General features: G+C 42.6%; 1 protein-coding gene and 1 long non-coding RNA gene across 10 annotated transcripts in view; one reads left to right on the top strand and one right to left on the bottom strand.

Annotated features, from left to right (window-relative positions):
* Positions 1 to 5,712, top strand: part of LOC115590793 (uncharacterized) — a 99,709-nt gene extending 93,997 nt beyond the window's left edge. The window contains exon 3 of the long non-coding RNA XR_003985834.1: positions 5,309 to 5,712. This is a non-coding gene — a long non-coding RNA (uncharacterized LOC115590793). The remainder of the gene's footprint in view (positions 1 to 5,308) is intronic.
* The window catches only part of naaladl2 (N-acetylated alpha-linked acidic dipeptidase like 2), a 422,647-nt gene that overhangs the window by 90,851 nt on the left and 316,350 nt on the right, over positions 1 to 15,446 (bottom strand). For all 9 annotated transcript variants that reach the window (XM_030432206.1, XM_030432202.1, XM_030432201.1 and 6 more), the window contains one exon: positions 12,110 to 12,256. In XM_030432206.1, the coding sequence (XP_030288066.1) occupies positions 12,110 to 12,256 (147 nt within the window). The remainder of the gene's footprint in view (positions 1 to 12,109; positions 12,257 to 15,446) is intronic.

Below are 15,446 nucleotides of genomic sequence, written 5' to 3'. Positions count from 1 at the left end.
TTCCAGTGAGTCGGTTGGTGGAGCGTGAGCCCAGTGTTCAGGTCTGACCTGAGGCCTTTGCTGCATATCCTTCCCCCTCGCTCGCATTCCTATCACTCCTTCAGCTGTTGTATCCAATAAGGCCATAACAAAGGGCCACTTAATATATGTATATATAATAAAGAAGTTGATGAGGTCAAATATTTCACATATTGTCTTCGTACTGTTTCAATTGAACATATGTCAACATGGATTGATTTCTCAATCAATTCTATACCTTTTGGTGGAATCATTGTTGTTAATGAGTTGGCTAAAGTGTTGATTTGGTTTGTTTACGACACATTAGACTATCAAACAATTCATGTTGCGTAAGATTAACCTTTTTTTTGTAGTTCTCACCAATTATAAGCAGTTGCCTTGTTTCACAGAAACAGTTGCTACAGCTATGAAGATACTATCAATCTTCTGATAAACTACCAAGATCCTTAAAGAAATCTTACTGGAAACACAGTTTAACATCTTTGTAGTTGTGTTGTATGGGCGGAGATGTACAATACGGATAAGTGGATCAGGAGAGAAGATTTAGAGTAAGAATAAGAATTACCTTGTCTTCAACCTTTCTGAGCTTACTTATCACTTGTTATGATAAGGACTTTGTGAATCAAAGCCATACTGGATTTCAGCTGAGCCCATAACCAACTGTACATTGTGAGTGTGAGTTTAAAACAGGCTGTTCTTAAAGTGTAGTAGAAAATGATGAAACATCTGGCAACTGCTTGTTTTTTTTTCTCAGTCAGTCTCAGATGAGGCTGATTCAGTGTACAACTTTGTTCAGCAGAGCTTTGACGTGCATCAGGCTGGCAGGGAGAACTGACAGCTACGTCTCCAACAGTGATGTTTCAAGGAGGAATAATTTGATTTGTGTGAGGAACGTCAAACCATCAAACAAGCCACCCAGCCTCAGATCAGCAGGGTGCAAAGACGTTTGATAAGGGTTGGTAACTTGTATAGCAGTGGTATTATTTATGCTGTAATCTCTATAAACAGATATCTGGATGTGAATGCAGAATCTGCACGTAGGGGACGTGATCTCGCTATCAGAAGCATTCTGTTTCTCTTTGTAGTCCATTTGTAGTCCGAGTAGTTATGACCAATCACATTCGAGTGGGTTGCATGCAGGTGTGGAGAGCAAAAGAGGCAGAGAGCATTGGCTAAAATGAAAGTACGTTAGCCTTTTTCAAAAAGTTTACTGCATCAAAAGGCAACTAACTGTTTACAGAGATTACTTCAGTGTAGATTTACCCTCAACTCCAACTCCATTCTCACAAGACGTGTCGCTAATTGGACTGGTAGCACTGACTGGTGCACGGAGGAGGAAGGCTCAGCTCAGATGTGTTTCACCATCCACACCCACACTCGCGCCTGTTTGTTTGTCAGTTTATCTGTTGGTTTGCTGGAGGGTTACACAAAAACTACTGACTGGATCTTTGCAAAACCTGGATAGAGAATAGATCTCAGCCCAGGACAGGACTTTCGGAGCAGATCCAGGTAAAGGGACGGATCGAGGAATTTTTTATCTCAGTTTCTTTAACACTAGACTGTTTTTAGTGGTCACGATGATGATGATGATCAACAAGTTCACTAGTTGACGCAACTTGTTGGTTACCCAACATGTAAAGAAGATGTCAGTGGTTCCAATAACTGTATATTACGTGTGATTCCTGCAATGTGTAGTTCAGGATGACTCAAACTATGAGAATGAAGAAAAGAATAAATTAATTCACCGGAATTCAACTCAGAATGACCCTCGGCTGAGTCAAACAACAGCTCAATATCAGCTTCTCCATGTTCCCATCTCCAGCTTCAAGTGGTGACTCAGAGGCCATTTAAGGGATGTGATGCTGAATAATATCTTTCATAAACAAACTGCTGTGTCATAAAAAGATTGGTGGATGTTTTCCGGGCGATCAGTATTTGAAGAGCGAAATAAAATGCTGGACGTACAGAAAAGTGCTGATTATCTTCCTCTCCAGTAACGTTAAGTGGACCAAACAGCTCATCCACAGATAAATCACTTCTGCTGCATCAGCTACTGCGAGACTGTACTTCATCGTCTGATACATGGAAATTAGTCGACAGCCCAATAAACAGATAAGGAGAGGAAAAAAACATTTTAAAAAATGAATAGTTAATTATTCATGTGGGAGTTCAACCAGTGTTGCACTCAGTGATATTGTAGGCAAAAGCCCTCGCAGAGTCATACCTCAACACCAATTCTGCACAATTTATTCGATAAGTCTACCACTTCTACCAGGCACACACCTTTTCGCTACACAAGCTTCAATTTTCTTCATTTATGGGCTCACAGAATCCCTCTCTTAGTTTGTAAAATGCGCTGTCACTCATTTCCTGGATTCTCTGCCAGTTTATGGCTAACATGCCCGAGGCATGCTCAACACCACAAGTAGTCTGACTTGTTTAAATGTGACTCACCAGTGCAACAACTGCATAAAACATGAAATAGTGCCAGCAAGCCACCTATCCACTGAGCTATACTGAGTAATTCAGAGGCTCAGTGTTTTAACCAGTCAGTTACGTACATATATGTCAGAATATAATCAGTTTCCATGTTAAATGGTTGCAGTAGATCTGGTTTGTTTTGACATATGATCCATATAAAATGGGGAACAATATACCAGTAATTATTACAGAACAAAGATGTTTCTCAAGTATTTAAGTTGAATTTGGGTTCAGAGAAGGTGTCACCTGGTACAGCCAACTCTGATACTGGTCAGGTTCATACTGCAGACACTGAGATCATTCTTGCCTGCAAGCGGTAGTTTCACCACAGTAAATAATAAGATTGCCTGCATACATTTGGTACTAATGAGCCATGTTGAACAGCTGACAGAGAAGTTTGCTGTTTCAGCAAACCACTAAAGTTTAGAATCAAAAGAGACGAATATATTAGAGCCTAAAATATTCTTCAGCTAACCGTGAGAACCAGAGGGTGGTAGTGTCTCTACAGTCATCAACAAACACTGAGACGTGGACTTTTTATATATCAAAAACTGGAGATGAAATGCTGAAGAAATATGTTGAATACAAGCAAGAATCTAAAAACAGGTCAGACTCATAACAACATGGTAATGCAACAAGATAAAAGCTCCCAAAGATACATTACTTCAGCAAAAACACCATTACTGAGGTTCCAGGTCCAATGTGTGGGATTTAGTGAGATCTATTGGCAGAAATGGAAGCAGAAATACTGAAATATTGATAATTATGTAGTCCACAACAGACAGAATAAACACAGACTCTGGAGAGGTCCTTTCACATTTTGACGTTTTTAGGCCCCCAATTGTAGGAGAAGGTGAGGAAAGGGTTGTTCAGTTGGTTGCGATCTGCAACCTCACTGCTAAATGCAGCTAAATTCTGCACATTGGACCTTGATACTGGATCCGAACCATTTCCTCCATTTGTGTGCCGAATAGGTGGAGTCTGCTGACAATTTAAAAGACGTCTCAGTCAGGATATAGGGGGGTTCCCTGCTCAGTTCAAGTGCCTTGACCTCGACATCAAGGCCCAAGCAAACACAAACATTTTGAGGGATAAGACAGAGAACTGATGAATTTCATTCAGGCTTACAAAACAATCATATTGGACGCTGACAATTACATGGTTGCTGCTGCTGGCTGACAGATTACTCTCCATTTAAACACTTTCACCAGCCCTCGCTGTTATGTGTTAAGCGGTGCACTGGTGCATTGAAATGGAGCAGACTCACTGGTGCATCCAACTTTAAAAAAAAGCATATAAAAGTATGAAAATCACCATCTCTACAGAGGAGGCGTAGCATGAGCAGCACACTAGCTGAGCTGTCTGTTTGTGACTACACAGACTACTGCTAGTCCAAAGTGTCACTGTTGTTAAGCAGGTGAAACAGAAAAAAATAGACTTGTTGTGTGACAACTAAGAAAACACGGTCAAAACACCATCTGTACAGACACGCTGTGAGGAAATGCTGCTGTTCCTATGACACTGTGAGGATCTCATAAACACCTTCACCGTCTCCTAATGATGTTCTTAAAGCAAAGCTGAACGATTGAAACCGCAAACAATGCCCGTTGTCTTTTTAACTCTACTCTTACATACTGTAAAGGCTCTTGTCAGTGGTATAGTTACTGCTGCTTTTCCTTTATTATTTCATCTTCCACAGGGAACCAAAACCACCATTTCTGTCTGCTTTCAGTCGTAGTCCAGGACGCTCCTATTGTTGCCTAACATCAAGAAAATCCAAGTTTGGTAATCACCAATTGACTGTAGTGTATGTTGCTTTACGTGCTGTCTCTGTGTGGGTTGTTCTTCCAGGTGCTCATCCAGGTGTTTCCCCACAATCCAACAACATGCAGAAATCTATAAAGTAGCTGTATTTTACAATTGTGAAATTGGGCATAAATGATCATATATATGTTAACCCTGTGATAAACTGCTTGTAAATCCCAACAAACAGACAAAAGGATGGATGGATTGCAAAAAGGGGTACTCTACTTTTACAAACCAGTTGACCGGATATAATTGTGGTTCAAATTATACACTTATCAGGTGACTTTCACATCAGGAGGAGGAGGATACGGTGGTGACATTAATACAAGCCACTAGCTATTTTTCACAGGATGGTGTCCCACCTTTAGCCACTTTTGTGGCGACAAATCAAGTGTTTTTTAAGGAGGGTTAGGGTATTTGATAATTCAATTTAATTTGAGCTGGCTGTTTCAGCCCGAACCAAGATGCTTTCCTTAGCGTCCGAGTGGTTTTGTGCCTAAACCTTATCAGACGATAAGTCCAGCCTTATAGAAAATTTAACCAACACAAATATAAAGTTGCAACATAAAGAAATGGTAAGTTTTGACTTTTGCAGAAACATTATTAGCTAACATTTACTCTGGGGATCGTGTTGCACTTTGAGATCAGTTTACTTGTCATGTGCAGTGATACACTACTGTGAAACCTGTTTTATGATGTCTATTATGCTTTGGCGTTGTGGGAGCTTTTTTAAGTCTGGAAATAGAGCCCCGATCACATTGCAATTCCTTTTCTTCATACATTATTCCAGCAAATTGGTAAAAAGAGTAAGAGGCATAGTGTAGAGAACTCTAGAGACTGAGAATCATCTCAGCATAGATATATGGGTTTTTGTGCCAGCGGCTCAAATCTAATATGGTAATGATTTATTGATGTTCACAACCCATCATCTTACTCTAACTTTACCACCTTCCTCCTCCTCCTCCTCCTCACTCTCACCCTGAATCCTCCATCTGCTCCACAGATCTCATTCACGTGCCCTCTCAGCGTTACTCAGCCTCATCTTCAAAGTTGCCGATGGAATTACCTCAAGTACGATGCGTCAGATGGGAGAGATATGCATATGTTCACACACGTGCGCGTGGCTGTGTGAGCGTGCGTGACTCCTCCCTGGTATCATCACCGTTTGAGGCGCCAAAGGACGTGTTGGCCTGACAGCTGTGCAGGGGAGAGCTGGATGCAGATGTAATATCTTTCTATCGATTTTCATCAGCTTCAGACTTCCAGGCTGGTTAGAGGCGCTGACAGGTATCTACTGCCACTTAACAAGACTCCATTTACTGTGTTTTACAGCCCAACATGCAGGCTGAGCGATACCATTTCAAATGGACTGAATGTCACTGTAAATTGGTGCAATAAAACGGTATTTCTGCTGTAAGAGGCAATAATAAATTAAGACCTGATGTGCTCCTGGAGAACTGGTGTGATGAAATTGCTGCCAAATCTAAAGCAGCTTGTCAAATATGCGTTAAATGAAGTTTACGGACATATGCGTAATATATATCTTACTTTCCCACTCCACTGCCACTTAATGCTTGATCTTACTGTGGGATTTGAAGCATTTCTCCCAGCAGTACTTCGTACAGTATTGTAGGACAGGTGAGGCCACTTATGAAAGCAAAAATGTTCAGATATTGAGACCATCAGAGACACATTTTGAGGCCCAGTCACCCAAAAAAGCTACCTTATCCTTCTGTCTGAACACAAAGGTTTGTATTGCAGCCTGTCAGACATCAAGTGTTTACTAGCACAAGAGGTACAATCTGCAAAGACATAGTTACACCTCGTACTGATGTAGTGAGAGAAGACATTAAGGTGACGCCAGGGAATCTTGCAGAGTTGCTTTCTATGCTCCATTTTGTTCAAGAGACTTATGCTTCTTTTCAGGGTTATAATTCTCTAATTTTAGGTTGCTAACAGAATAGATTTACATGCTTTAGTGCTCAAAAAACACATGTGTTTTTATATACAGTCCAGTCCTGCAGCACTGCACTCCACCTCTGTCTGAAACGCTGTCTCTTTAAGGCCCCTCCTCCCAAATACCCAGTCTGCTCTGATTGGTCAGCTCACACATGCCTGACCCAGTACAACAAAAACAACAATAGGGCTAAAGACGAATATGTGAGATATTCAGCAAAACATTTCATTGATTTTGCCTTTTTGGGAAATGTAAGGATGCCACAGAAAAAGGCAGGAGTGCAAAATGTCAAAGTTTTAGTCCTTACATGTTTGGACTATAATTGCCTGCAGGGAGTTGCACTAATGGCCTCCGGTCTGAAAGTACATGCCAATGTCAGGATGAAGATCCCTCTGGCTCTATTAATCCCCCACCTGAACCTCCGCGTGGCCCTGAACCGAGGAGCGGCAAAGACGAGGGGATGTCAGATATTCTTCTCACACCTCAGCAGCCTGTCTGAGTTCTGTTCTCGGTCCCCAAAGCCAGAGCTCGATGACACATGTCAGAGACAACTCCCACGCATGCATCGCATCAGTCGCATGGAATTTGACTTCCAGACTTCTGTGCACGGTGGTGAGGAAAGATGTAATGAAGGAGCTTTTTTAGAGAATGGTGTTACATTGCTGTGAATCAATATAATGATGTGATGGCTGTGTTTTTTTATTAGTCATGTCATTTTTTCAGATCAGTAATTATGATGAGGTTGAAATCTGCAGATCATCATCCTCTACTTCTGCTTTCTTCTACAAAAGAACATCTCTGTGATGCCTGAAAGTTTTGCAGTTGTTGTCAGGAGGCTATCTTACAACAACTGTGCAAACTTTCTAAAACAAAACTTTATTGAAATGATGGCGGCGGCGGCGGGGAGGGGGGTTGAACAGTCATGAGACAGTGTGGGGAGCGTTACTGCAAAGAGCAGAAAACTTTCATGGGGTGAGAGAAAAACAGATGCTAAACGAGAAAACAAATGTTCACCGAACCACACTCCTGTCACGAACGCCGAGGCACTGCTACACAACATCTGGTGGTTTTCACACACATTACCAGCACCACAACTCGGTTTATTGGGCACATGAGGATGAATGAATACAATTACACACACAGTAGATCACATATAGCGGTCTGGAATATTGAACAACCCTGGAACATGGAGGCAGAAGTGGCTCAAAGAGGTGTTTGTGATGTTTGCACCGTATGTATCTGCTGTGATAAATCACCTCAAAGACCTCAACACACTCTCCTGTCTCCTCTAAACTTTGCCCTTCTGAGATTTATAACCCAATACAGCTGAGAACATTATTTTATGAGTTTCTTGAAAGAAAATATCCCTAAATTAATCTTACGTTATGAGAAATCAGCGTGTGATGTCGCGTGCACTTCAGGAGCCAGTTGTATAATCTGAAGATTCAACTTTTGCATATGTACTCTTTTTATTTCTCTTTTGTTTGGCTCTCATGGTTCTGTTTCATAAATCTCACTCTCATTCAGGTCTAATGAACCCAAATCTGATTCCCACTTCCCAGAATTAGCAACACACACGTCTACACACACCCCGCTGGTCGATTGTAACTAAGTATTCTGCTGGAGATCATTAGACCTTCGCATCACGTCCTCCTTTTTGAACTTTTATTTTGTAATATGATGTGATAGTTTGCAACACGAGACTCTCGGGGCGTCGCGGTATGATGGATGGTTCGTCGGACATCAAGGTCACATGAAGAATGCATCTGTGGCACACTGGTGAGAGCACTCGACACTCCAATCCAGTAAGCACGTAAAAGCTGTTTTCCAACTTCTTTTAAAGAACAAAAGCAGAGGAAGAGGACACATTAACACAAGATGCAGGAGGAGAAACTGTGAACATGTAGGTGTGAGAGCAGACGGAGCCGAAGACATTATCAAAGCTATCGGTGTTCACATTTTGCTTTTTTTTCAGCCGTGTATTAGAATATGAAGAGCTTAATACTCTCCCTTGTTTCACCGTATGTATTTGTGGTTCAGTGAAGGCCATCTGTAGTCTGTCTGCGCTCTCTGGTTCCACACGTATCAACTTGGAAATGTGTGTGTGACCCTGGACTTCTCAACAAACACGGCAACAGCAGCTCTCACCATTAGATCCCGCCCGTGCAACATCAGATATTTACAGATTTGCCCTCTCCTCTCTCGAGATGTGGCCCAGATGCTCATCCAGATACACCTCCCACATGGACCGCTACAACTTCTCTCCTTGCCGGAGGCCCTGCGTTTGCCACCAGACCTCTGCAGCTAGTCAGCGCCGGTGCCTCCAAACACCATTTCTCTTTTCCATTCACTACAGCGGCTCCCTGTTGCAGCTTCCTCCCAGCTTAAAAACCGCGAGGCAGGCCAGACGCTGGTCAAACCAAACACTCTTATGAAACGGTTCAGCTCTTTTGTCTCTTGACGGTTGGCCTCAAGGTCAATCCACGGACACTGTGATCACTTATCTTGGTGAGGGCTCTGTTTTCAGCCCAAAGGTGTTGGAATGAACTGCATGCTAAAGTAACAACAGTACAGAGTCACTGCTTATCTTTAGCCACAGGCGAAAACCCCCTCTTTTACTACACCAGGACACTGTTACTCTTTCTCTTGTCTATTAAAACAAACAAGAAAAGATCTCCTCTCAGCACTCGTACTGCTGCACTTAACACACTCAGCTGTGTGTTTTCTATAGAGGCTCATTACCATTTTGTTAGCTCCTTTAAACATGGAATAAAGCAACACTATAAAGATAAAGTGCCACAACATTTGAATCAAAAACAGTCCTCAAGTAAAGCTACTTAGTTACTTTCCACCACTGCTCTGCTTCTATCCTCTGAATATTTTGGTGGGCAGGAAAGAAATCTAGAAATTTGTAAAAAAAGTATCATAACTCCACGGCCTCCTCTTTAAAATATGGGCCATTCACCATGACAACATCAATAATCCGTCATGGTGGGAAACACCAAAGAGCAGAACACAATCTGTGCTCAGCGTGTGGGAGAAAATTGAGAGATATGACTGTTAAGAAACATGACTGATGTACAACTGAGGGGAATCTGGGCCGCTGACGGTGCTTATGGCATTTGGAGCTCCATTTGTTTAGACCAAAACAATGCAATCTGACAAAAACAGTTCTATCAATGATTATGTTCCCAGGTGCAGAGATATCTGCCATTTAAAATGTTGCTTCCAGCCCACACGGTGCACTTAATTTGCACAAAAACTTACTTGCATAAATATCAGTGTTGAAGGATGTTTTGCTATAAACAGAAAAAAACAGTGCAGCAACAAATTTCACCCGAGAAGGTTCCTGTTTATACACTGTGAGAATGTAACTTCATGTCTATAAGAGGTCACTGTAGCTCAGCGGAGAGAAGAGTGTTGTCGTGGGAGAAGTTCAAGCGATATGATAACTCATGCAGGCCACCGATCCAGGTCATGCATTACTTAATACCTACTTACTTCCTGCCTACAGGATATTTGACCTTCCTCATCACGGTTGAGTTCATCATCTAAGATATATGTAACTCACCTGAGCCAGTATTCCCCGAGCGTCTGAGAGTAGAAAAATCTGTCCAAACCGGCCAAACATTCTCACAGTCGTGGATTTTTTTGGTCCTGCCTTCCGGCCTGGAGGAAACGATATTTTATCAACTTTCTGAACTTGAGTTTGTAAAACGACTACTGGTGTCCTAACCTGTTAGGAGTCCCCAGGAGATGTTGCTCAGCCAGACGTGTGCAGGAGGAGATGTGTATTGATGGTTGGAGATTTTGAAAAGATATAGTTCAGACTAACACTGCTCCTGTTGACTGAACTAATGTGATGATGAGGAGAACACAATTACCGACCAACGACCTTACAGAGACGGGGAAATGGAGTTTTAGTCAACACATTTGGTAGAATTATATAAATCTTTGATTGCTTATCCCCAGATACATTTATTTCCACACCACTCTGCATTTATTCATTCATTTACTTGAAATTATAGATGGTGACGCTTCGTTGAAGTTACATGGTCAGACTATAGCAGTTAATGTCCCAGCTGGAGGCAGAGTTCTACTGATGGAAATGTTTTTAAACTGTTTGCTTTGACGGCATTTATCAGTCGCTTTCGTCCAAAGCGACTTATTTTGATTCATATGTTCATACACTGATGGTGGTGGCTGCCCTGCAAGGTGGCAAACAGCACATCAGGAGCAGTTTGTCATGCAGACTAGGGGAATCAAACCGGCGACCTTCAGATAACAACACGCTGGTTCTACCACTGAGCCACAGCCGCCCACTTGGATCGCCAAAACCAAACACTGGACCAGACCGATGATACTGAATTTCACCACTAGGTGTCACACGTGGTTCAGCAGATGCTGCCTAGAGGAAAATTATAAGAAAATGTATCGCTGTCTGTCCATCAGGCCAATTGTGAAACGTCGTGTTATTATTTTTCATAACTCTGCAACTCAACTTTACATCTTCTAAAGTTTAACATCAATATAATAAATCCAACACGACTTCGGTCGAGTGCGACTTGAGGAAAGATGGCTACATTACAAAGTGCATCATGGAACCTCGACAGTAAATGAGATTTCCACAACACCCTCCTGAAAATGTTATTTAGGTATTTAAATTTCCAACCGACAGGGGAAGTGTTAAGTTTATATGAACAGTGACTCTTCTCAAACTATGGCTCAGTTACCTCGAGTGGTACGCAGGGGAATCCCAGAAATAATTTGCTTGATATAATAATGAACAAAAGGGGGGTATCACACGCCCTTCTCTCCGTTTTCTCTGCTCATGTGGCGCCAATAACACAAATATTTGTCTTTCTACTGCACAGACAGCCCGTTTAATGCGTGGGCCATCTGTCCAGCTGTGAAACACTGCATTAAGTCTCAGTAAAGACAATAAATAATACAGGGAATTAGATTACCCACAGATTTTTGACCACAGTTAATGCTAATGTATGCACACCGGACTTCCCCCCCTCGCAGAGTCAAACATATTTATGCGTCAGAATCACATCAATTTAGGTTGTTTTTTGTCTCTCTTACAAAATAAAGCCAACGCTCTGGATTTCACCCTCCACTACCTATTATTTTCAGGTTGTGAAGATGCCTCGAGGGCAGATAAACATCATGAAGATCTCCCGCAGTAATTAAGCTCAAAGTTGCTGTCCTCGCTACAAGTTCCAAATTTGAGTGGGCCGACGTAGCCGCGGCTGAATCTCCGCGCTGTCGCCTCAAGGCTGTGCAACAAACATCAATACTGCATTTTTAATGGAAGTAAATGGGGGTTTGCATAATTTGTAAGCTCTGTGATGTGTATTTGTTGCTCACATAATCACATAATCCATACTGCAGTGTGTCAGGACGGGGTCTGTAAATGATGTTGAAATGTCTTATTCTATCAAAGCAAAATGAGTCTGATAGGCAGCAGATGGTTGTTATCACATCCGATCTCCGCTGTGTCAGGATTGGACAAATCATTACGGCGATACGGTGCCTTTTTCTTTTTAAGATGACACTTTTCTTTTTACGCCGTGGAAAAGCTGTTTACTTCCAATTAAGAGCTTAAGAAGAACAGGCTGTGTGTTGTGACAAACTCAGAAGTTTATCCAATTAAATCTCCTCAGAGCTTTCTGTCAGAAACCGAGAGACAATGTGGGAACAGCTCCTCTGCTCAGCGGTCGTACACCTGTCGACCGACAGGGAGATGATAACGAGAGGATCGTCTGAAAACGGAGGGTCATCGGCGGACAAAACAAAGCAGTGGAAGTAAACGAGTCTGGTGTGTTTTGGCTCGGGTTTTACCTCCTCTGCTTTGGTCTGCTCGAAGGCGAACTCCATGGTGGGCACAGCCAGTTGGTTGGCGAAGAAATTCACATCTCCAGGCAACTGCAGGGAGCTGACGTTGGGTCCGGGGCAGTTTCCACCTCGAATGCAGCTCAGCAGCTGTCTCTAACAGAGAGGAGAGGAGATGAAGGGAAAGACAAACTTGAGACACATTTACTGGTTGGAGGAAAAAGGAGGGAGACGGGGATCAGCAGAGCAAAAGCCACAGAGGTTAATAAGATGCTGCCGTGTTAAACTAATTAAATGAGTTATAGATAAAATACGTTGCTGCAGCTGCCTGAAATATCAGGTCATAGTTCATGTTTACTGACAAACTAGATTTAAAATATCAACACTACATCACTTCACTGAAAACCATGTCTCTGAATTTTGTGATTTAGTTTTTATGGGTTGAACCCTTTAACATCTACAGCAAGAAAATGCAGAAGCAGACACATTATTGCAGCAGTAATATGAATCCATAACTTAAAGGGACACTGTGTAGTTTTGAAAAGAATTTCAAACTCAGATTTGTTTTAATATTAACAACATTAATGAGATAATTATGCAAAATCAGGAATATGTATTATTTCCATAACCTGATAAACAAACTGTTCTCAGAGGAAAATAAGATCCCAGAACACTGTTTGAATCTAGAAAGGTGGCAGGGTCCGCCACATAAAAACAAAGTAAAACAGAATAAAGCTGTGTCGTCCTTTAAGGTCAGTGAAGTGCCAAAACTAAAACTACAGAGTGCACCTTTAACGTGTGACGTGTGCCACTCATAGTTTTCTCCCTTTTTAAAACCTGGTTTTGCCTACATTACCCACAATGCAAATTACCAACTGAATATCATCACTGGAGATAATTTATCAGATTACATGCAACTTCCTCTGGGGACAAAAAAAGGCTTTATACTCCTATTTCTTTATTTTTCCTTCCACAGGTGCAGTAGTCGTCCCCAAGACCTGTAAACATACTTTAAACTTTCAAATTGGTGGCGTTTCCCTTTAAATCCAGCTGTAAACATGGCTGATGTTCATGTTGTGTCAGTAAGGGGGAGTAAAAGAGCGGCTAAACGCAACATTTAAGCAATTAAAAAAATGTTCCAAGTTGTTTGAATACTGAAGGACGAATCTAAATTGCGTTGAATACGATGCCGTCTAAGAGAGGAAGGGGCGAGGTGAGGCCGTTATTAACATTTTGCCATGTGGCTAATTGCTCAATTTAAGCTCGAGTCACAGTTCTGCACAGCCGACATGCGGCTCGTCACCTGGGCTGAACGCTTTCTGGTGCTATTTCCTAATAGAAAGAAACAATAACACAGAAATTGTTGAGACGAGCGGGCCGCGGACGGAAAAACAGCACGTAACAGTCAATCAATTAAAAGGCGTATCTCGACCGTCCACGTCTGCTGAGCCGTCCGATGTCACCGTGTTCTTCTGTCACATTGCATTTAATTAGAGTTTCCTTTTATCAAGGTCTGTCAAGGGGAAAGCGCGCTGGTGTCCAATCATCCCTGCCACCGTCGCTGACACACTGTTGTCACCCGTTTTTTATATTCGATTTTTTTTCTAAAGGCCGCTGCTCTCTGAACATTGACCGCTGCTGTGACACGCTCACACTCTAACTGAATGAAAGCCAGTAAATAACACTTTAACCTTGCCTCAGCCCGCCCGCCTGCCCGCCTGCCTGCCTGCACCTCGGCGTCACGATGAAATGACTCTGTTTTAATCTCACACTTTTCCATTTACTCCCACTGAAACAGACCAGTAGGACAAAAACACTTACACGCATATTGATATTCATGAAGGGCGTTTCATTACCCACTTATGGCTAATTGTGGGAGTTAACAGGGTGGGAATCAATGCTTGTTCATGTGTGCACAGTGTAAAAAGTTGATTGAGATTCATAATGGGGAACTTGCACACAGAGGACGGACTTTTTTGTTCTGCTGTTCAGCTTTCTTTTTGACTCGCAGCAGCCGATTAGTGCGGAAGTCAAGCGAACAGCTGTACGTGAAGCCTGAAGTGTTTAATATACACACAGGAAATGAGGACTTTTTTTTATTTTTGGCATTCATACCCACTGTGGCTCAACAGAGAAGGAAAAAAACAACACAAGTTCAAACTTCATCAGCGTAAAATCAACACCAAGTGACAGAAAACGCTGTGTGATTTACAAAACGGGTGCGTGCAGGTGGGCTACGGAGGACAAAGCAGCGTTACCTGCAGAGTCACCTCAAGCTCGATGAGTCTGCTGTCACACATCTGTCTCCTCTCCAGCAGCGATGTGCATCCAGTGAACATGCTCACATCTCAGCTGCAGGTGTGTGTGCTGGGAGCGCGTCGAAACAGGTTCATCTCTTCCTCTTTTCCTCCACAGTGCAGCCGAACACGAGGCTGAAAACGCCGCCGAGGAGACCAGCACGACTGTTTCGTATCAGTTCGCCGTGTCGATGGGAAGAATGCGATGTTCTTTTGTTTGAGTGAGAAAGAGGAAAAAAAGACGGCCGGTGTTCAAGGTTTCATTTTGTTTGAATGTTCAAACTTCTTTCACTGGCATTCAACAAGACAAAGACATACCAGACTCCTCCGCCTCCAGCGTGGAGAGCAAAACAGCCCACAGTTCTGCTTTTATCCTCGCTCAGAACAATTCTGCTCATGTTCTACGTAGAGTTCTGCGGGCCGGGCTGCGTACGGGTCACACAGCACTACAAACATACTCCACTCCCTGAATGAAGATGTTAACCCAGAGTGCTGTCGCTATGCCAAGCAAAGAAGTCCCCACAGTTTGATTACAAGAAATTCACCAGGCAGGACCGGTTTCTACCTTCCGGGGAAAGTGTCCGACATCTGTCTCCTCACTCTCGGGTCAGATAAACTCACTAACTTGGCAACACTGTCATGGATTTAAATGTGCACACATGAGCAACCTTGAGCTGCCAACAACGCGTGTCTCTGTGGTCGGCCAGGAAATGAAATTTTTGTCCGAAAAATGATGTCAAGACAAAAAAATGTGTTTATATTTCCTCACAGAGGGTTAAAGAGGAAAACAGACGATATCTGTCACTTGGCTGCATGCGCCTGATACGACTCCTGACAAGCTGTGTTCAATGAGAGTAAAACGTCTCACATTGTTGATTTTGGAGGAATTAAACACAACAGTTATGAGTTTGTGAGAGTAAAGAGAAGAGAAGTCGGCAGCCCTCACAGCAGAAACTGCATCGAGTCACTGTCATCTCATCAGTCAGGTACAAATCTGAGCGCAGGTCGGACTGGGACTGTCACTTTATATTAAATATTCCGACTCCTGT

The sequence above is a fragment of the Sparus aurata genome, chromosome 11 (assembly GCF_900880675.1).
Source record: "Sparus aurata chromosome 11, fSpaAur1.1, whole genome shotgun sequence".
Lineage (NCBI taxonomy): Eukaryota > Metazoa > Chordata > Actinopteri > Spariformes > Sparidae > Sparus > Sparus aurata.
Note: the sequence above shows the minus strand (reverse complement) of the source record. Positions and strands in the feature narration are given on the sequence as shown.